At 35.9% G+C, this 22,074-nt stretch overlaps 5 protein-coding genes across 8 annotated transcripts; 2 read left to right on the top strand and 3 right to left on the bottom strand.

Annotated features, from left to right (window-relative positions):
* Positions 1–310: 310 nt before the first annotated feature.
* Positions 311–2,127, bottom strand: LOC111799900 (1-aminocyclopropane-1-carboxylate oxidase homolog 1-like). 2 transcript variants are annotated; one of them, XM_023683405.2, is made up of 3 exons: positions 1,546–2,127; positions 1,158–1,500; positions 311–589 (listed from the first exon to the last, which is right to left on the bottom strand). In XM_023683405.2, exons 1-3 carry the CDS (start codon positions 2,091–2,093, stop codon positions 326–328), a joined length of 1,155 nt encoding a protein of 384 aa, XP_023539173.2. In that variant the 5' UTR covers positions 2,094–2,127; the 3' UTR covers positions 311–325. The 2 variants fall into 2 exon arrangements, with proteins under 2 accessions (XP_023539173.2, XP_023539174.2); XM_023683406.2 differs by having other exon boundaries at positions 1,158–1,479.
* Positions 2,128–2,841: 714 nt separating this feature from the next.
* LOC111799889 (1-aminocyclopropane-1-carboxylate oxidase homolog 1-like) lies at positions 2,842–4,839 on the bottom strand. Its single transcript, XM_023683384.2, has 3 exons — positions 4,174–4,839; positions 3,767–4,088; positions 2,842–3,241 (listed from the first exon to the last, which is right to left on the bottom strand). Exons 1-3 carry the CDS (start codon positions 4,716–4,718, stop codon positions 2,993–2,995), a joined length of 1,116 nt encoding a protein of 371 aa, XP_023539152.1. The 5' UTR covers positions 4,719–4,839; the 3' UTR covers positions 2,842–2,992.
* A 1,253-nt stretch (positions 4,840–6,092) lies between these two features.
* On the top strand, positions 6,093–8,823 carry LOC111799718 (uncharacterized). Its single transcript, XM_023683167.2, has 5 exons — positions 6,093–6,316; positions 7,539–7,653; positions 7,823–7,912; positions 8,235–8,333; positions 8,444–8,823. The coding sequence occupies exons 1-5, from the start codon at positions 6,249–6,251 to the stop codon at positions 8,543–8,545; spliced, it is 474 nt and encodes a 157-aa protein (XP_023538935.1). The 5' UTR covers positions 6,093–6,248; the 3' UTR covers positions 8,546–8,823.
* Positions 8,824–9,974: 1,151 nt separating this feature from the next.
* Positions 9,975–19,897, top strand: ARP9 (actin-related protein 9). 3 transcript variants are annotated; one of them, XM_023684885.2, is made up of 21 exons: positions 9,975–10,124; positions 10,206–10,278; positions 10,445–10,554; positions 10,642–10,701; positions 10,779–10,844; positions 11,819–11,915; positions 12,260–12,465; positions 12,874–12,994; positions 14,380–14,444; positions 15,862–15,951; positions 16,114–16,164; positions 16,624–16,755; positions 17,441–17,530; positions 17,609–17,679; positions 17,756–17,970; positions 18,052–18,095; positions 18,201–18,250; positions 18,751–18,796; positions 18,958–19,008; positions 19,260–19,406; positions 19,759–19,897. In XM_023684885.2, exons 1-20 carry the CDS (start codon positions 10,122–10,124, stop codon positions 19,401–19,403), a joined length of 1,785 nt encoding a protein of 594 aa, XP_023540653.1. In that variant the 5' UTR covers positions 9,975–10,121; the 3' UTR covers positions 19,404–19,406; positions 19,759–19,897. The 3 variants fall into 3 exon arrangements, with proteins under 3 accessions (XP_023540653.1, XP_023540655.1, XP_023540652.1); XM_023684887.2 differs by lacking the exon at positions 19,759–19,897 and having other exon boundaries at positions 9,976–10,124; positions 17,771–17,970; positions 19,260–19,601; XM_023684884.2 differs by lacking the exon at positions 19,759–19,897 and having other exon boundaries at positions 9,976–10,124; positions 19,260–19,601.
* Positions 19,715–20,768, bottom strand: LOC111800952 (enoyl-CoA delta isomerase 2, peroxisomal). The gene is made up of 2 exons (XM_023684889.2): positions 20,349–20,768; positions 19,715–20,052 (listed from the first exon to the last, which is right to left on the bottom strand). The coding sequence occupies exons 1-2, from the start codon at positions 20,751–20,753 to the stop codon at positions 19,753–19,755; spliced, it is 705 nt and encodes a 234-aa protein (XP_023540657.1). The 5' UTR covers positions 20,754–20,768; the 3' UTR covers positions 19,715–19,752.
* Positions 20,769–22,074: the final 1,306 nt, after the last annotated feature.

The raw sequence follows: 22,074 nt of genomic DNA, 5'->3' as shown, positions 1-22,074 counted from the left end.
AGGGATCTTATATAAGCAAGCAAGAGAGAAATAACAACCTCCCTCAATAGAGGGAAGTTGACGAGTTAGATAGAATTTCTGATAAGAAGTCAACTCAAAGAAGACAATCAGATACCAAATGATAAAAAATGAGAAGCCAGATTCAGATTAACTTGTTTGAGATTTGAACCACTCTATGAGATCGATCATGTCAATTTTAAACATGTAACCTAAACTATTACATTTAACGACACCACCATAGAATAAGGTTTAATTTAGTTTTCGACTATAGATTGCGTGTGTTCATTAAAATCGAGAATCGATCACTCTATCCTTCAACAACAAGTTAAATATCTGCTCGACTCAGCTTGAACTGCTGCAAAGTAGAAGTTCCAATGCCTTTTGAATGGAATTGGGTATTGAATTCTCCGATTGTGGTATCTCTGTATATTGCAGGATTTTCTTCTGATACTAATTCCTTTATAGGTCCATACATTTTCGAGGTCGACAAAACCGACGGGGAGAAAAATCCCGCCACTGATACTCTCGGACCCTCTTTGTTTGCTAGAACCCTGTGTTTAACGCTTCTGAATTTGTCGTTCGTTATTAGCTGCACCCAAAACCTAACCCAATTAGAATCGGAGTCCAACATTGGCTAATTTAGGGAAGGATCTGTAACGGCCCAGATCCACCGCTAGCAAATATGGTCTTCTTTGGGATTTCCCTTTCGGGATTCACCTCAAGGTTTTAAAACAGGAAGGTTTCCACACCCTTATAAGTGGTGGTTTGTTCTCCTCCTCGACCAATGTGGGACATTACAAGATCACTTGATTGTTAGGAGAGAATCCCAAAAGCATAGATATGAGAGCTTATGCTCAAAGTGAACAATATCATACCACTGTGGAGAGTCGTAATTCGTAACATGGTATCATAATCATGCCCTTAACTTAGTCATATCAATAGAATCCTCAAATGTCGTCAAAAGTGTAGTCAATAGAATCCTTAAACTTGTGAGCCTCGAAAGTGGAGTCAAAAGTAACTCACTCAAGTGTCAAACAAAGGGTGTACTATGTTCGAGCATTCCAAAGAAGGAGTCGAGCCTCAAAGGGAGGCTATTCGAAGACTCTATGGATAATATCATATTATAGAGGGGAGAGAGAGATCGGTGAGAAACTTGCCTGCATAAGATCTCCAATGTTGACGACTAAAGCTCCGGCGACTGGGGGAATGTCCACCCAATTGTTCTCATGGCGAATCTGTAGCCCGCCGATGTGGTCTTGCAACAGCACAGTGATAAAGCTATTGTCAGTGTGCTCCGATGTGCCAATGGCCAAATTCGGCTGTGGGCAAGGTGGGTAATAGTGGCAAACCAGAGAAAGCCCCTCGCCGCAGTCTACACCGTTCAAGTAATTTGGATTCAGACCCAGAGCTTCCGACAGCAATTCAAACACTAATTTCCCAATCTCCATCACCCGTTTCGAGTAATCCACCAGAATATCTCTGCACAAAACAGAGGAACCTCTGTTTAAAAGGGTCTTTTTTTGGGTCCAAAATCAGCATACTTACCTGCAAATTTCCGGCAAATCTTCCGGATTATGAGAATTTGGGACACTTATATACCGAAACGCATCCCTCCAATTGGTGGTCGGAGCAGAATACAGATCGAAATTACTGGTGTAAATCAGAGGCTTCGTGAGGTTACGGCTATAGTATTGTGCCTTCAATTCTGTGCCCTGTTCGTGAAACCTCCGGACCCCTTCTTTCATCTCTTCAAGAACACTCACCGGAATCCCATGGTTAATCAATTGGAAAAACCCGAATTTCTCTGAAGCTTCTCGGATTCTGTCGACGGTGTATTTTCGTTTGAGCGGCGTTCTTCCGATGTGGTCGAGGTCTATCACTGGAATATGGATTTGGGTCTCGTCGGAAACATGGCCGGAGTCGTTGGACTCCGGTGGCTGGTAAAAAATTCGAGGGATTTCAGTAATTCCGGCGTCCACTAACCCTTTAACGCCGGATTTAGTGTCGTCGAAAGCTTTGAGCTCAGTCAGTCTGTGGTAGCTTCCGTCGGCTTTGGATACCGGCGTTAGGATTCTTGTCGCTCCAACCGCCATTGTCGATCACTCGCTTAGCTTATGATGTCATCACTTATTGTTTCGGATAATTTAATGTTTAAAAATCCTAAATATATATTTATTAAAATATTTATCAATTTTTTCAAGACCAATTTTATAAAGTATAATTTAATTATTTTTTTTTCTACGGAGTTGGCGTATTTGACCAACTCATCGTTAAATAATTCATTTCTTTTAAATGGAAATAGTGTAAATAAGCACGTGGTTTGTTTTTTATTTTTTTAATATTTTATGTGTTTGCTTTCAAATACGACGTCGCTTTGTCCTCAAATTCCCATTCAATGTATCCACCTATTTTCTTTATCCTCTAAAGTCAATCCATCAATTAATAATTATATTTTATTCAACATTATTAAACTTTACAAATTCTTGTATTGTACTAATCAAAGAGTAAAGTCTTGTTGTTAACCTAAAAGTCAACACATTTATTTTTAAGGTTTGTTATTATAACAAGAAAAAGAGGTTAGATGTCGGCCTTGCCAATATTTAATATTTGAACCGACTTATAAAGAACGATAATCAACCACGTCTTTGAGACACTTTCACTACAACGCGTGGGCCAATGGACTATTTGTGAAATTTCGCTTCAATTGAAAAGGGGAATGAGTGCCACTGAACACGCGCGAGCTTCAAAGATGATAGATTGTGAGATCCTACGTCGGTTGGAGAAGGGAACGAAACATTATTTATGAGGTTGTGGAAACCTCTCCTAAGAACACACGTAAAGTTTGAATTGAATGTAATAGCAAATTAACATGAAATGATATCAAATTAGGACATATTGATTGATAAGAGCATGGTCGAATATATAACTTAAGTAGAAGATTAGACGTGGTAAACTAAACAAAGCGAGAAAAGTAGATGAATTATTATTGTAGTCAAAGCTTGAGATGCTGCAGAGAGGAAGTCCCAAGCCCATCGGCACGATACTGGAGATGGAAGTCTCTGATCGTGGTTTCTCTGTACTTGGCCGGATTTTCTTCCGATAACAGTTCCTTTATGGGTCCATACAGTTTCGAGTTCGGCAAATAAAGCGTACTAAAAAAGCTCGCCACTGAGATTCTTGGACCCTCCTGTTTCGCCAATACCCTATGCGCCACGCTTATGAATCTGTCGTTTGTTATCAACTGCGCTACAAAACAACACCCCATTTGTCGAGGATTGTTAGGAGAGAGAGTCCCACGTTCACTAATTTAGGAAATCATCATGAATTTTATAAGTACGAAATACTGTCTAGGTTTTTTGGAAAGCCAAAATCTAAGTCACCTGTGAACCGTGATTCTTAAGATGGTATAAGAGTCATGTCCTAAATTTAACCATGTTAATAGAATCTGTGTAATCAAAAGTGACTAAAGTATTGAACAAATGGTGTACTTTGTTCGAGGACTATAGCAAAAGAATTGAGCCTCGATTAAGGAGAGGCTGTTTGAGGGCTCTATAGGTCTGAGGGGAGGCTGTACAGTGTATTTTGTTCGAGGGGAGGATTGTTGGGAGAGTCCCACGTTCAACTAATTTAGAGAATGATCGTGAATTTATATAAGTAAAAAATAAATCTTGGTGGGTTTTTTTAGGAAAGTGGATAATATCATAACCCTAAACACGATTACCACCGAAGAATCGAAAACAAAAGACATAGAAACAGGGGAACTTGCCTGCATAAGCTCTCCGATGTTGACGACCAACGCGCCATCGACCGGTGGGACGTCGACCCACTTTTTCTGGTGGCGGATCTGAAGGCCGCCGATGTGGTCTTGATACAGAACAGTGATGAAGACATTGTCACTGTGCTCGGATGTGCCCAGTGTCAAATGTGGCTGCGGGCAGGGTGGGTAATAGTGGCACCCAATTGCCAGCCCCTCGCAGCACCCTATGTCCTTCAAGTAATTTGGGGTCAGCCCCAAAGCCTCCGACAGCAATTCAAACAGCAAATTCCCAATTTCCATCACTCTTTTCGAGTAATCCACCAAATTATCTCTGCAAATACACACATCTCAAGTTAAATCAGAGACCCAGAGGCTCAAATTTCAAAAGGGTGTCTCTGTTTTTTCATCAAACCCACCTGATAATCTCCGGCAAGTCCTGTGGATTGGGAGGAACAGGAGCACTTATGTAACCAATCGTGTCCCTCCAATTCGTGGCGGCTGCGCTGTACAGATCGAAATTGCTATTGTAAATCAAAGGCTTGGTCGTGTTGCGAGTGTAGTATTGTTTCTTCACTTCCGTGCATTGTTCGTTAAATCTCTTAACCGCTTCTTTCATCTCTTCCAGCACCGCCGCCGGAATCCCATGGTTGATCAATTGAAAAAAACCCAATTTCTCTGAAGCTTCTCGGATTCTGTCGATGGTGAATTTGCGTTTGAGGGAATTTCTGTCCACGTGTTCGAGATCGATCACCGGAATTTTGTACGGTGTTTCGCCGGCGACGTTGTCGGAGTGGTAATCTTCCGGTGGCTGGTAAAAGATGCGTGGAATTTCAGTAACACCTGCGTCGACTAGCCCTTTAACGCCAGCTTTAGAATCGTCAAAAGCTTTGAGCTCGGTGGGTCTGTGGTAGTTTTCACCCACTTTGGATAACGGAGTGAGGATACATCCGTCGACCGCCATTTTTTCCGATCAAATGAACCTCCTCTACGAAAAATTATTCGCCGTGTTTATAAAGATAAGCTTTTGAACAGAGGATTCTCTCTTGGGCCGCTGGTCGTCACTGTGACACTAAAAAAAAATTATTTTTTATTTTTTTAATTTTTTATTTGATACACATATTTATAGACTTATAATAATTTAATACAAATTCTAGATCTATCCACTTGCAAGTAGATCCATTATAAAGACTTAATTTCATAAAAATTGAAACGTGTATTTAATATATTTATAATTGAATTTCAACCATACATTAAATTAATTAATATGGTTAACTATTTTGTAGGCATCGTTGGTCCTCTTTACAATTGGAACGTGCAGATTGAGCTATTCTGTCACGATAAATATGTGAATCAACAATGAAAAGTTGTCGTATTCAAGTACCTCATCAAAATAATGATAATAATAATAATATTAATGTTTTAGAAATTAGAATAGTGAAAATAAGCACGTAGGTTATGTGTTTATTTTATGTTTTGGTGGGCTCCACGCATATAAGATAACATTCTCGTGTGTATATATATATATTGGATTTGAATGACTCGAATAAGGTTCACTGTCCAACCCTTTATTTTTTTTAAGTTTAATTGAATTGTCCTAATTATTATTATTTTTTAATTATTTTAAAAAATCTTACTTATTAATTATACATATTATATTAATATTTTAATTTATATAAAATTTAAATATCAAATATTTATCAGTGATATATATATATATGATTAATTGCATCATTCAACAATACATGTTCATCTACTAGTCACCACACAACTGCCTCCAACTTGGCCAAATAATAGCTCCTCCATTTGGAACTATTTTGTACACGTTTTTATAATTTTTTAAATGGTCGAAAATAAATAAAAAAATAATTTATCATATTATCCAAATATTATAGTCTTATTTATCGTTTTCTAATCTAATTTTCCTCTGTAGAAATTCGTGAATAATTAAGAATCACTTAATATAACTTAATAAAATAGAATCAAATACTAAAGTAAATTATTCAGAGTCACATTCGTAACGTCTGTGAAAATATATTTTTTTATTTATAAAAATAAAGTTTTATTAAAAAGTCGAATAGTGCGCTATTTGGACCATATGATATTCGAGAATAATTATTTTATCAGTACAGACGCATACACCATGCACTACTAAAATTAAAAAATATTTGAAATTAAAATATAATTATATATAAAATTAGGTAATATAGGAAATATATACTAAAATATAATAAACATTTAATTTAACTCACAATTAAAAAATAAAATAAAAAATAGAATAAATTAGTCATAATAATATTTTAAAACATTTAATTTGAATTTTACAACACCCAGTTGTATATTCCAGAATTCACACTAGAAATTTCAAGTGGGTCTAGCAAGGCGGCCATTTAAGGCACAGCGAGCACGAAATTTGATCGAATAGTCGGAGGCGAAGGAGTTGCCGATCCATAACAGGAGTCTGTTCTTGAACCTCGGATCTGCAACAAGAAACATGGGGTTCTTCTCCTTCCTTGGACGGGTCCTCTTTGCCTCCATCTTCATCCTCTCCGCTTGGCAAATGTATGATTTCTTCTATTTCTGTTTAGTTTTTCCATATTCCCACTCGATTGACTGGATCTCGAATCTGTAGATTTCGATCTATATGTTTCTTCCGTTTCTAATATTTCATTGCTCTTGCTTCAATTTCCGAATTAGGTATTGGGGTTTTTGTTAGTGCCTATGAATGCTTAGGATTGTGTTGCTGTTATGGAATTCTGGTTCTTATTCATATAAATTGCGGGCGAGTACTTCTAATGGCTAGATTTATTAGGGCGCCATTCAATTGACCTCGGATTCGTAGTTTGGGACGGGTTGGTTAAGAATGATTTATATACGGTTCATTTCTTATTGTCATGGATATTAAGGACCATTTTGGGGGCTAAAAGCGTTTTCATGAGGAGCCATTTTTGCTAGTGATTTTATTCAATTTCGGGCGATGGTTTTGATATGAAGAAGGTTATATTTGTAGGGTAAATTATTTCTGTAGGGGATAAGGTATTGGTTTCATCCATCCAAACTTGAATGAACTATGTTAAGTGAAAGATTAGAGGATATATTGCATTGAAGATCTTCAATTCTCCAATTCGATATTTTAGGTATTTCTAGCTATGTCTTCTTCTACTAGTCATAATTTGAGGATCAATTTTTTTCGTTGGCTAATTATGTAGTCACTTTTTTCAATCTTATAGTAATGAACGGGAGTGTGGAAGAAATGAACTGTTACTGTTGGATCCTATCAACAGGGGACTTAAGACCTTGGGGGATTAGCTTAGTAGTCAATAAGAGCCGATATAAATAATAAAGAACTCAGGAATGCGTTCAACCCAGGTGCTCGCCGCATTAAAATGTAGTAGAGCCAGACGGTTGTTTGGGATTATAGGGGAATGCAACTTTTTCCATGCACATTAGAAGTTCTTTTCCTTGAATCTTTAGACCAGTAGGATGTTGGTTTGCCTCTTATATCTACCTTTTCATAATTTTTTTGGTTATAATTTTAACAAGATGGGCAAGGGAGCGACGCACCCTGCTTACTCCCTTACTAGCTAAACAAAATCTCTCCACGGGACAAGGATGACGCAGATAACTTTCTAGAGAAAGCATTCAGTAGTTACAGTTTTATCACTTGAGAGCTATGTTATTCTCTGCGTTTATTAAGTACACGTATAAATATCTCGAGCAAAGTGCTTCGTCTAGCGAGAACTCTCTTATTTTGGTATTGACGTTGTATACATCCATTGGTTAGGTTTAATGAGTTTAGTAACAATGGTGGGTCAGCGGCTGCGGAATTGTCTCCAAAGGTAGCTGTTTTGAGGAGAAATTTATCATCCAAGCTGGGGGTAGCGATACCTGATATTGATGTAAGGCCATTTATTTGTAACCATCTGTTTGCCTAAAGTTTTTGTCTGTCGTTCTCTTCTTATTCACCACTTCATAAAAGAGCGTACACCTTCGCGCGCTTATGTAACTTATGTTGTCAATATGAGTATGCGATGACTTTTCTTTTTCAAACTCTGATCATTTCTGCAGGTTACACACTTGGTTGCCATTTCTTTATCTCTTAAAGGAATTGGAGGCCTTCTGTTTGTTTTTGGAAGCAGCGTTGGAGCTTATCTCCTGGTAAGGATTCACCATGTTCGTAATTTTAGCCTCGAATATAAATTTGGTTAGTAAGATCCCACATTGGTTGAGTGCTAGTGAGAACGCTGGGCCCCGAAGAGGGTGGATTGTGAGATCTCACATCGATTGGGGAGGAGAATGGAACACCCTTTATAAGGGTGTGGAAAATTCTCCCTAGATGATGCGTTTTAAAAAACCTTGAGGGAAAATCCGAAAGGAAAAGCCAAAAAAGGACAATATCTGCTAGTTGTGTGCTTGGCCTGTTACGGTGTTACTAAAAATTTATGGACGTCTTTAAAGAAAATATTGCCTTCTCTTTCAGCTTCTGCAATTGGCTATAATCACTCCGGTTCTTTATGATTTCTTCAACATTAGCCCCCAGAAGCCTTTTTTCGGTATCCTGCTTGGCGATTTCTTGCAGGTTTGTCCATATGTTTTCTGAATTTCGCCCCCATGATTTCATTTTAATCATCTCAGTTTACCTGTGAAATAAAAAGAAAAAAACTTATGGAATCCTATTTTTCTTGGCAGCACATTGCACTTTTTGGTGCTCTGCTGTTCTTCTTGGGGATGAAGAACACAGTTCCAAAGAGGCAACCGAAAAAGAAGGCGCCGAAAACAAAAACGTATTAGATTTGTGAACGAAGCAACAGGTTGGCGATCGGATTAATTTGGTCTGGCACTCAGTTCTTAGGTTTTTACACATTTTCACCATTTGATGCAAACAAGTTATTTACTTCTCTTGTAGTTGGCTGTTCTCTTTTTCTCGCATTTACTTTGCTTCATTATTGCTTCTGATGAGTTATTATTTAAGTTGAGCTGCGGCATAATAGGTCTTTGTACTTGTGCTCTGGATAAAAGAATTACACTAATTTTTTTTAACTAAGGAGTTAGCTTGATGTGCTTATTTAGCTCAGATTTCTTAGTATTTGAACCAACCAGTTGAACAAGCCTCTTCTACATGCTTCTTATCTACCATCTACCGTTATAGTATAGGATGAGGAACTAGTTGAACTATGCTCGAATTGACTAATTTATACGTGTTTATCACTAAAGTTGATCTCTTCTCGGTTTTATGGAAGATATCAATATTATAGTTTTAATTAGCTTTTTAAATAGTTTTATACAAGATATCAATATTATAATTTTAATTAGCTTTTTAAATTTTCAACAATTACCAGGGTAAGAATTAATTTTTGTGTGAGGGAAGTAGAAAAAAAGGATTTATGATTTTTTTTTGTTCAACCATTATAAAGTGGGAGATTAAATTATAAATTTTAAAAATTGTATCAATTAAAATTAGAGGCATACATCTATACTAATAATTTAGGGTTTTAATCGATAATATACAATATTGAAGCATAGATTGATTTTTGGCGGTAATAAAACTATTCTTTTAAAATTGCACTTGGTGACAAGTGCGTTTGACAACTAGTTGAATTCGTGTCATATTCTAAGTGAAGCAACTCTGCGTTCTAAGCGGCATAGTCTGAATACCTACACTCAAGACTTCTTACTTTTCAAGCAGCATAATTTAAATACATACTCAAGACTTCGTACTTTCCAAAGCATCACAGTCTGAAAACTTATATCAAAGGCTTCATACTTTCCAAGCACCCTAGTTTGAAAACCTATATCTAAGACGTCTTACATTCCAAGCGATTTAGTTTAATCCCACATCCAGAACTTCATGTGTTTCCTACGATACGACCTAAATATGCTTAAGGATTCATATGTTCCAAGAGGCATAGTCTGAATACCTATAGTTTTTTCAACATAAACTATAGTTTTTATAAAATTTTAAATTCAAATTCGGAACTATTTATTGAATAAAAAAATAAGCTTTATATACAAATTTGACTGCTATTTTTCTTTGTGGAAAATAAATTGAATGACCTAAAATTAAGAATAATTTGCCTCGTGGATTACTTAACAGAAAAAAAAAAAAAACTTATTTATCCAAATTATAAATTCTGAATTTCTGATTGAATTTGAAAGATAAAAGAAAAAAAAAAAAAAACTGTCTAATTATTTGATTTTTAATTAGAAATAATAATTTTGCAACTGGTTACGGCGTTAACAGCGAGAGTCGCCGTACGTTTGTAATTAGCGCCAATTTGGGGTGTGGTCAGCTCGGCTACGCTGCAGCGTCCTGCAGACTGCAAAATAGACGAACGCCATCACCATCGCCATCGCCATCGCCATCGCCATGGTAAGGGCAAAGAACCGAGCTCTGTATTTTCATCTTCCTTCCGACCATTTCTGAACTGTTTCTTTGTTTCCTCACTAACAGGAATACCTAAAATCAGTTGTCCCTTCCCAACTTATTTCCGAACGAGGTTCTAATTTGGTAGTGATAAACCCAGGTACTGCAAATTCGTCTCTCTTGTAGGAACTTGTTTTCTGCTTCTTCTTCTTCTCCTTCTCATCCTCGCGAATTCCAGCTTCTAGACTCAAATTTTCATTGCGCTAATCATATGTATGTATGTGTTTTTCACTCTAATTGTTATGGTACTTTTTTTGGATGGGAAGGATCTGCAAATATTAGGATTGGGCTTGCATCGCAGGATGCTCCTTTTAATATTCCTCATTGCATTGCTCGTTATACCAATCAAGTTCCCAAGAGAAGTGTTCAAGATCAGGTTTAGTACTCGTTTTAAGACGTTTACAACATTATCGATGTGATTTCAATCAACATTTACTGGAAATGTTTGTTTCTGGGGTTTCAGATGCTTAATTCACAAGTTACAACTGCACAGCACATGGAGCGAGAGAGGGCGTATGATGTTGTGAGTATTATTTCTGCTTTGTATACACATTTATGGAATATATCATTCATTGGTTATTCATTTTTGTCTGTCTCTAGATTGCCTCGTTGATAAAAATACCGTTTCTGGATGAAGAGGTTGCTAACAATTCTTTCCCGCGTAAGGTAGGCACTGTTATCTGCATTCAGTGGTAATGAAGTTGATTAAGATCTGTTGCTTATTATGGCAGTAATATAACTATCTCTGGCTGTAGTTTATTTGCAAGTTGAAAGTACTTTTTTGGTTTTCTATTATGTTCTAAAAAGGGCCAGTGAAGTGACGATGCTCATTCATCTGAATGAAAGCAATTACCTCGTCGCCGAAAAAAAAAAGAAAAAAGAAAATAGAACTGGAGTGAAATACCTTCGTAGAGATATGAGACAGGGTAAATATGTCAATGATACACAATTTGTGGTATTAAGAGAGCTTTCATGTTGCATCTCTTTAGAATGTAGTACTGTAGTTTGAAGGACCGGAAGAAATGCGTTATAAACTATTTTGTGCTCATTTAGATCAACGGAATTGCATTAGGAAATAGAAACATTAACCATATCATTTTCCTGTCTAATATAATTAGAAGATCACATTGGTTCACTTTTTTAATCTCACTTACCATCTATTCTTGTGCGGTTCTTTTGCGTGTCATACAGTCATACTGTTACAGTAAGCAGAATAGCAAATTAGCAAGTAGTTTTTTGGACTGATGAGAGTTGTGAGGTTCTATGTACCTGAATCAAGTTGTCTGTTTATTTGAAGAAACTATCTATTATGCCATGAGTTTGCCCAACGGTAGGATGAATTTGGAAATTTCTTTTTTGATTATATTGATATGCTTAACTTTACCTTACAAGAAGATAAATTACTTCACCTCTTCAATCCACAATCACAAGTTTCCTTGCATGACATTCAATTTTTAATATTGTTCTTTTTATGCCCATCTTCTATTTTATCTTTCCTTCTAAATTTTAGCTATTCTACATGTGATAGTAGCTCCCTAGATGGTTGCTAAAATAATTCTCGAAGAGGAGCATGGGCACTAATTAGGTGCAATTTACTGGCAAACAATGTGTTTATTCCTTCTGCTGTGAATGGTCAACAGATGGGACGAATTGATGGACATCATAATGGCAAGAGGGATACTGTCTTTACTTGGACTGACGTACATGAGAGGGACCCTACCTCGTCAGTCACTGTGGGTAATAATCGTTTAGTCAACTTTCTGTGTCTTTTCAAATTCCATTAGAAGGCATGAAGGTTTTTATGATGTGTCATACACTTCTTAATATTTATTTGGAATGCCAAAAAACCTGAAACTTTTCTTTCTGGGTTTGTAGCATGCATCTGACTTTTCATTGTCATCAGATCTGTAACATGTATTGCAAGACAGATTTGTAGCACGCATCTGGCTTTTCTTTTAAAAATTTTCTTTCTGGGTTTATGCAGATATTCTTCCTTTTTGCCATCTCCACCATTGATTCAGTAATGTATTTTGATAGCACATCATATGTTCTTCAGCAACCTGCATAATTTGTTTTTGCAGAAAGTTCAAGCTCCAAGGATGTGAGCCAGTCTTTGGACCAGCATGTAGAGACTGATTCCAAGGAGCTTAGTCCCAGTGTAATCAAATATAGACAGTTTATTTGCGGTGAGGATGCTCTTAAAATATCACCCATTGAGCCATATTGTCTACACCGGCCTATTCGCAGAGGTCACTTTAATATCTCACAACATTACTCTATGCAACAGGTACCGTCTCATGTGGGCATCTCTTGCCAGTAGTTTCTTTATAATGCATTGTTTTGATGTATTATAGTATAAGCTTCCTTTCCAAAACTTGTGTTTTATGAATGGTGAAAGTTACATAGTCTATTCTACTTTTTTTTTTTTTTTTTAAGAATTGTCTTGGAAAGTTAAGTTGAATCAACATGTACATCCATAAGTGTACTTCGATTCTACTTATTCCACCACACTTGGATAAAAGTTTAGTTTTCAAGGATTGTGGGGAAGATAATGGTAATTATGATATTTTCTGTAATTATGATATCAGTGCGTCAGAATTATTTTAATGTGCAGATTCTAGATGAAAGGAAATAGCTTACTGAAGCTTTCACATGCTTCAAACTTTATTTTGAAGTTTTATCTGGTATATTTCAGGTACTTGAGGACTTGCATGCTATTTGGGACTGGATTTTGATAGAAAAACTACATATCCCTCTTAGTGAAAGAAACTTGTATTCTGCTATTCTGGTCGTCCCAGAAACATTTGACAACCGCGGTACTTCTAAGAATTACCCCTTTTCACCTCTACGATTTTTCTGTTTTATCATTTTGTGAATCTTGCTTGGATAATCAAGAAATTATGAAGACAAGTGAAATAAGTTTTTAGCTCTAATGGGTGGCCCCATTGGCTAAGGGTCATAGTCTTTGAGTAAAACGTACTTAGAAGTTGCAAGTTGAAATCTTTGGGTGAGCTTAATAAGGAAAACACTTGATGTGTCCAAAGTCTAGACCTTGAGGTGGGCGAGGACTTTCTTAAGGAAAAAGGTGAAATGAATCTTTTAACAAACTTCAATCTCTTTTGCCCAAGTTAAGGTCATTTTATGGTCCCTAAAGTTTCTCTTGTTTGATTTTAGTACCTCAATGTTGCATAAAATATTTTTAATCTTTGCCATTTATTACCAGAGTGGGTTGGGTGCCACCTCCCAAAGTGGATCCAGATTTCTATTAAATGGTTAACATAAAATTAACATGAAGGACTAAAATAGTTTTTCCTATAAAATTCTGGATGTATAACAGAACTTTTGAAAGGTTTGAAATGGCGAGAAATAAAATAGAATTTAAGCGTCCAATTAACTTTATATGTTGTGCTGTTGTCAAAAGCCATTTTACCTTAAGTGAAAACTTGCCTCAGTTATTTCTAGATGGAAAGTTGGTAAATGGAGCAGGTATGGGAAATATGTTTGGAGCTGGAGAAGATTCACATTATTTGCCCATGACCAGCATTTATCACCATATTGATTTATGAAAACTATAGCATTTTCATAGTTATATATAGATTTGTGTATGATACCTCTTCATGTGTGTGGGCATAATTTTCTTAGATTTCAAGTATAATCATATTCATTTCTGATTTTATTCTTTTCCAATACTAGACTAAATTATTTAACCGTGGAAATTATATGTTTTTTCAAAATTTGAATGATTTCTCGAAGAATAAAACTCACAAAATAGGCATCAATTGTTGTGCAAGAAATCCATATTCTATCAGATATTTCATGTATTTTTTTTCCTAGCACAAGTAATGGAGCAGATATATCAAATTATTTTAGAGTTGAGTGTCACTGGCTGGTCTTGGATTCCTGACCATACTTTGCGCCATCTAAATTGTTGGATTTACATAGTTAAACTTTGACATTTTACATTTTTAAGTGTGACTTCTCTAGTCTGCTTAATTCTTTTTCGTCATTTTTCTTGGGAACTTTTGATTTTATTGAAGTTATCCAACTTCTTATCATGTTTCTTTGTGATACTTTAAACACATGAGCTTGTGTGCGTGTGTTTTCTCTGTGGTTCTTTGGTTTGCTTTTTTGACAGTACTCTTTAATAAAACTTTCACGTATAATTACTTAAAAAGAAAACTAATTTACATGGTGCCAACAGAAATAAAGGATATGTTGACTATGGTACTGCAAGATTTGCGGTTTGGTTCAGCAGTGGTTCATCAGGTGAGTGCATGGTTTTTATCAAATATGCGGACATTTAAACTATGTAGTATGCATTCTACAACGTTTATGCTTGTAGTTTCTTAGTGTCGTTGTATATTGAGAATTGACTCCTTCCAACTATAGTCTTATATTTATAGAGTTCAATATTCACCAAAACTTTTCACTCAGGGGCTTTAGAAGTTTTAGGAGATTCAATCGCAAAAAGGTTGTCATTATTCATATTTGATGCTGGGAGTGGTTTTCTAGAGTCTCTTTCACTTTCAAAGTTGCATCAAACAAACAAACAAACCAACAAGCAGGTCTCATTTTGAAACTGCTTGTTCAAGGCTTTCGGGATCTGTTTGGCCTAGAACATGGATTGTGTTCTTATGATGAAGAAAGTTCTTCTTCAACATCCCTCTAAGAGGAAGGGGGAGGATGTTATGAGGGCTGGTATTTTTGTAGTTCTTAGGGGTATATGGATTGAAAGAAATAATAGTTTTTTTTTTGGGGGGGCGGATCCATACAGGAGGATTGGTCTTTAACGTGGTTTAATGTCGTGCTTTGGGCATCTATGATGACTTTTATAATTATTCAATGCATCTTATTCTTTTGGACTAGAACCCTTTTCTTTGTTAGGTTCTATTGGGTTCCGTTTGGGGGCTGTTGTTTTTGTAGGCTCGATTTTTTTTCTTTGGCCCTTGCTTTTGGCCTAGTTGATCTTTTGTAACTCTTCAATGTTTTTTTCTTTTTCTCAATGAAATCTTGGTTCTTCAATAGAAAAAAAATGCAAGAGTTCATGTATCTTCCAAGCCTTTGACTGCGACATTTTTGGTGAATAGTGAACCTAGAGTGGAAATACTGTTTTCTTTTATAAGAAACCTGGGTATTTATTAGAACTAAAAACCAGCCTAAGGGCAAGGGGAAGAAAAAACCAAAACCCTTCTGAGGGGAGCTAATGACATAAAAGCTTTCTAATCATGAAGAAGTGAAGAAGACTGTAGTTATCACCTAACAGTGCTTTGCATGATGCTTGGTACAAGATACAAGATGTTGCTTGTTACAAAAAAGAGGGGATCTAACATGTCCGTTTGAACCCTTTCTAATAGGATAATGCTCTACGTTATTGTTGGTATAAGCCACGTGATTCAATTTTGTTAAAAATAAAGGTTAAGGTTTAATAGAAAGGTATGGTTTTTATATTTTGCAAATGGGAGTATTTGAAAGCATTTTTAAGAAATAAGAAAACGATTTGCAAAATAACTAAATCAAATGGGTGTAATTAATAAACCCAAGCTTTTAATAAGATCTACAACTGAATGTTTTGACTCGAATTTTTCTGTCCTTCAATTCTGTACATCACATGGTTAATTTTTCTCTCTATTTGTTAGTGGTTACCTCGTTAAATGGACAATTTTCGTAATTTTGGATGTCGCAGGAAGGGCTTGCTGCAGTTTTTGGTAATGGACTATCTTCAGCATGTGTTGTTAACATGGGAGCACAGGTGACAACAATTATTTGCGTCGAGGTAAATTCAGTATTTTCTAACCTTCTTTTTTACTTTTAAAAGTAACTGGTTTTTCATATTTTAAGAGACAATATTTAGTCTGTGTTTGGAAATGTAGATGTGTTTCCTGAAGTATTAAGTATTCAGCGATCTTGTTGTAATTGTTCATCTTTTGGTGTCTAGGATGGAGTTGCTCTGCCTGCGACAGCAAAGACTTTGCCTTTCGGGGGAGAGGTTGGGTTGTTTCTCAGTTGCTACAATTACGTTGTTTGTTGAAAGTCATCATTAATATGGTGTCAAAAATCTGGGAACACAAAAGTTTAGGTCCATTTGGTAACCAGTTTGTATTTTTTAAAACTAAGGTTATAAAACACTACTTTCACATTTAATTTTCTTGCTTTATTACGTACTTTTTAAAAACTGAAGCCAAATTTTAAAGACTAAAAAAGTAATTTTAAAATTTTGATTTTGTTTTTGTTTTTGATATTTGGGTTAAAATTGAAATGTGTTTTGAAGGTAGGTGAAAAACTCAAGAAAAAATTTGTGAGCAAACAAGCTTAATTTTAAAAAAACAGAAAAAAAAAATTAAAATATACAGAATGAGGCCTTAATTATTTAGCAACTTTCCCTCGGTGCTCTGTGATGAAATCTTTTTATTTTATTTGTTAATTGATTTAAGTGGTTTTTTTTCAGGACGTATCTAGATGCCTTCTGTGGACTCAGAGGCATCATCAGACTTGGCCACCAATTCGTACTGACATCTTGTCGAAGCCTGTTGATCTTCTGATGCTTAATAGACTGAAAGAGTTCTACTGTGAGATTAAGGTGAGTTTGAATAATTGTTGTTTTCTTGAAAATTAACCCATTTCTTTTCATAATTATTTTGTCCTTGGAGGATGTTTGGATGCCGTTTGCCGTTTGGTTGTGTTTTCTAGAAATGGTTCTTGCAAATTTGTTTGTTTACTAATTTTTTAGACTGCTTTCTATCTTTCTTGATTTATTTATTATTTTTTTTTGAAAAGATGTTGGACCATAATTCTTATATTGCATTTGAATGTATGGTTAAGGGCTATATTTGTGATACAATGATTTATAGTTTTTGCCCACTGACTCCATGCTGTTTCAATATTCCTCTAAAACAAGATTTCTATGTAAGCTTCGGTCTGAAATAACCCTTCTCTTAATTTTCAATTAATTTCTGGTGCTGTGTCAAAGAAGAAAATTGACCATAACTAAAGAAATTATATTATCACATATAAAATGATTTTAATGCATTTTTGTTGTTTACAGTTCCATATTATGAGCTGGTCATTTGTTTTTCAAGGATATACTGTTGTCTAAAACTTAGTGATGGAATATTTGAATAAAATGCTTATTTTTGTAAAGTTGAGATACATTATGCTCGTGAATTAATCTTTTGAGGATTTTCGTGTATTTTTCAGATGTTGTTTCTAATCGATGCCCTTGTATTTAGATCGATTTCCTTTTATCATTTGGTTCCAATTGACAGGAAGGGGAGGTCGATGCTGTTGCTGTAGTTCACTCGTATGAAGAAGGCACCCCTGCTGGTTCTCATAAAACAAGACTGACTGCGCTTAATGTGGGCCTTCGTAATGAATTCATTTTTCATTTCACGAACATCTATTAGAAAAATCATTTATCATTATGCCCCCCCCAGGTACCACCTATGGGTTTGTTCTTCCCAATGCTGTTGGTTCCAGATGTGTATCCACCACCACCCCGTGCATGGTCAGTAACTGATAATCATTTTCAACTAGTTTTCATATCAAAGCATAGCTGTATGACGACTATTCTGAAAATTTAGTGATGATATTTTTAGGTTTCATGACCATGAGGATATGCTGGAAGAGACATGGCATACAGAGTACTCCAGAAGACCTGATTTACCCGATAATGTATATCCTGGCGTTAACGTTAATTTCCCTATGTGGGATAGCTACCCAGTTTATGCAACTAAACCAAAGAAAGAAGAGAACGTTGGTCTTGCTGAAGCTATCACCAGCAGCATCCTCTCAACAGGTATACGGCAAGCCTTGGGCATTTTTTTTTTCCTACCAGAATGTGAGATTTTAATGGCTAAGCTCCTTGATTACTGAACAGGGCGGATTGACCTCCAGAGGAAACTGTTCTTAAGCATACAGTTAGTAAGTTTCTTTTTCATGAAGTTTTGAATTTCAGTTGAAGTGTACAAAGTGCAAATTCCATATATTTGATATGGACAGAGGAAATAATATTGTTTTGGACTTTAGGTTGGTGGGGTGGCTTTGACAAGGGGTCTTGTTCCTGCAATGGAGGAAAGGTTTGTTGTTGTCTTAAGCTTCAAGAGCATATGTTGTTTCAATTTTTCTTTATATTCCTTTATTGATTGTGCAAATAAGCACAAAGAACGTCATTTGAGTTCCAGACAACAGATGGAAATTTGTTTCTGGATAATTTTGAACTTGGGAGGGATTTATCAACCTTAGTAATATAAAATATATAAATTCAGGGTTGAATGATTGTCCATTCAGCCCATCAAGCTCTCAATTTAAGTACCATCTCATAAAAATGTTTGGCTGAATTCCTTTTGCAACCGTTTAACATTCCAAACTTGTGGAGCACTGATACTATTGCAGTTGGATAGGGTTTTCACTTTATGGATGTGGACAAATGCATAGAAAGGTTCATTCTAGGAACATAGGTTAATGGCAGTATATCTTCATCCTTGTCATCTCAGTGTCTGAAGTACTCTTTGGGAGTGATCTACTTGTGCTTGATATTCTAACGCTCTTGTATATGTTTCTTTGTTTCCCTTTGCAGAGTCTTGCATGCAATTCCTTGTAATGAAGCGATAGATACTGTTGAGGTTAGATTGCATATAACACAAGTCATTTCCTTACGTCTAGATAATCGAACTTGGAAATTATTTGAATTTAGTACCACATTAATATTAGATTATCAATGACCCTCTATAAGTTCTTGTCCACTTTAAACTTATTATATGACTGAACAATGTGTTCCAAATAGGTGTTGCAATCAAGAACAAACCCTTCTTTTGCATCATGGAAAGGCGGAGCGGTAAGTTGAATGCCATTAAAAGACGACTATTCACATTTATTATTATTAATTTATTTTGTCTTTTCCCTTTAATTAGCCGATGTGAGACTCATCTCCCAACAATCCTCGACACAATTTCCCTTCTCGAATAAAGGAATAATACATAGTGAAATTATCTTTAGCTGCAGCAGAGTTTACAAGCTATCATTCTTAACATTTTTCTTGAAGATTCAAATCCATTAGAATAATAGTATATGATAACGATGTGACAGATTATTGGAGTGCTTGATTTTGGGCGGGATGCTTGGATACATCGTGAAGACTGGATTAACAGCGGAATTTTTGTTGCAAGTGGCAGAAAATACAAGGATTCTTATTATCTTCAAGCACAAGCGATGTGCTATATGAACTCCTAAAAGGTCTGTTTCTGCTATTTGCTACTTCTAGCACAAACTTCTCAGCATTTGGGCAAATATGTACATAAATGATGTTAGTTTAGTTTCTTGTGCTTCTCAGTTCTTTCTTTTAGTATGATCTTTATGATTTTATTTCATCGTATAAATTTAGTGAATATTGGGCTCAGATTCTGGAATGGAGAGAACTTTATTTTATCATTTTGCTGAAGTAATATATTGTTTATGGAGTCACCAAAACCCTCGAATCGAGAATGTGGGATAGCTCATAGCTCAGTTGGGAGACTGATGATAATGAAATTGAATGACACATCGAGTACAAATACTTCCTTTACATTACTTCTTCACCTCTTTACAGCTTTCCACTCAGTTCATTAAGTAACGGAGACATTTCAGGATACAGACTCTTCCTAATCTCCGCGTAAGCTTCTCCTTCCCACTTCCTCTTTGCCAACTTCTCCCCCATCGCCACCGCCGCCTCCATCAGTGCCTCCCCGCCGTCGTGTGCTGCATCTGTGATTCCCAACTTCACTGCTGTTTCACCATTCACCTTCATCCCTGCCAGCAGCACGTCTCGACGAACCGAGGCTGACCCGATCTTCGACCTCATCAATGCCGCAAAGTAATCGGGCAACGTAAAACCCAAGTCAATCTGTCATGAATAATAAATTACGAGTTTTAGTCCTCCCATTTTTAAATTTGTGTCTAATAATTAGATATTTTATTCTCAATTTTTAATTGTTTTGATTTATATAAATGTGTTTATGAATGATAATTTACTTTGTTATTATTTAATATTTCAAATTATTGTAACTTATGGTCATATTACCTTTAAATCTTATTTTGCATTTAGTTTAATTGAAGAATTTTTTCAACATATTTGGATTAAAATAAATATTACGTTTATTTGTATAAGAAAGTTTATGAATTATGATTTGGTTAACTGACCTCGCTCATGTAGAGCACGCCTCTATCGCGCCTCATCAGGACGTAATCATGGCTAAGAGCGAGAGCAAAACCGGCGGCGGCGGCATGGCCGGAGACAGCGGCGATGGTGGGCATGGGGAGAGAGAGAAGGGCGGCGACGACAGGCTTGAAGATATGAACCATGTGGAGTATGCGGTCTTTAGCGGCGGATTTGGAGGCAGCGGATTGAGCCCAGGGAAGGTGGAAGCCATTGGAGAAGAAGCGGCCATGGGAGGTGGTGATCAGAACGGAACCGGGAGTGGCTTGGGAGTTGATTTGGGTGAGAAGAGAGAGGAAGGAGGAAATCAAGGGTGGTCCGATCCAGTGCTCGTCGTCGCCGGTGAGGGTGACGATGAAGAGATCACCACGCCTCTCAAGTGTGCACATGGTTCTTCAATAAGCTGCTTCAATTCGTGTTGTGCTCTTAATAAATAAGAAGGATGGGAAATGGGCACGCATTTTTATGTACGGATATTTTTTTAAAATGATTTTTTACTACCGAGAAGATTCATCACGATCACGATCGATCACGTTAAGTTTAAATAATTTTAAATATGAACCTAAAATACCTACCATTAAAGAAATTTAGTCATTTTCTTAAAAAAAAATATAAATGTTTTTTACTCCATTTTCCAAATTTGCTTTCTAAAAAGGTTTAACCTTCCATGATGCATTAATGGTAACTTTTATATTCATGATCTAAATATAACTTCAAAGAAAAGAGGTAATAATTCGAACAATATTAGATGATTATTGTTTTGGTCCACATATCTATCGATTTAAAGGAGCAATTTTAATTTTAATATGACTTCAAAAGGTGAAAAGTAATAAAATGGTTAGATAAGTATTGGATAGAATTGTTGAGAATATTGTATACAATGGGATATACTTTCTGTTGAGAATAATTTATTAGCTTTTCAGGAACGACCAAAAAAAAGTTAGAAAATTAGGTTACCCACCAATAAATTATCTCTCTATTTTTAGTGTTGTCGTTATGTAAAGGCCAAATACATTGTTTTCTACATAATTGGTATCGTTTATAGAAAAGCAACTGTTCGCTTGAAAATTTTGGATATCATACTGAAAGGACGGACAAAGAATATGGGAAAGCATAATAAAAAATGGAGATAAAGAGAATTCAGATGAAGAGTGACTATAAAAGAAGAATTAGCCCTTCCATTAATGACTATAGAAGGAGGAGGAACAACTCAACTCATTTGAGATCTTGAAAAAGGAAAAGTCTAAAATGGTGGAGAGAATACAAGAGAAACAAAAGGAAAATAAAAGCCCAATTAGAATAGAATGGGCTCGTGTTAAGGCCCATACCATTTTCCTGTCACCATTCCCACTTCTCGAGACAGAAGTGGTGAGGCCACCCCTTCCCACGCGCACGCCACCCAAACCCACCAAACCCTAATTTCCAAGAACCCCTAAAAGCAGAGCCGATCACCCTATATTATAAAAAATAAAAATAAAAATAAAAAACAATTAATCAAATAATTCATTTTGTTTGGTTCTTCTACAACAAAATTTCCACAAAAAATACATTTTTTTTTTCTGGGTATAATTTAATAATCTTCATATGCCCTCCAATTTTAAAAAAAATAAAAAAAAAAATAAAAAAAATAGAGAGTTGAGTGTTTGACCCCATTACTTAGTGCTTCCCCATCTCTGGGTTTATTCTTCTGTATTTGCGCTTTGATTCCCT

Source organism: Cucurbita pepo, chromosome 8 (assembly GCF_057944985.1).
Source record: "Cucurbita pepo subsp. pepo isolate OVF chromosome 8, ASM5794498v1, whole genome shotgun sequence".
NCBI lineage: Eukaryota > Viridiplantae > Streptophyta > Magnoliopsida > Cucurbitales > Cucurbitaceae > Cucurbita > Cucurbita pepo.
This window is presented reverse-complemented; position numbering and strand designations above follow the sequence as displayed.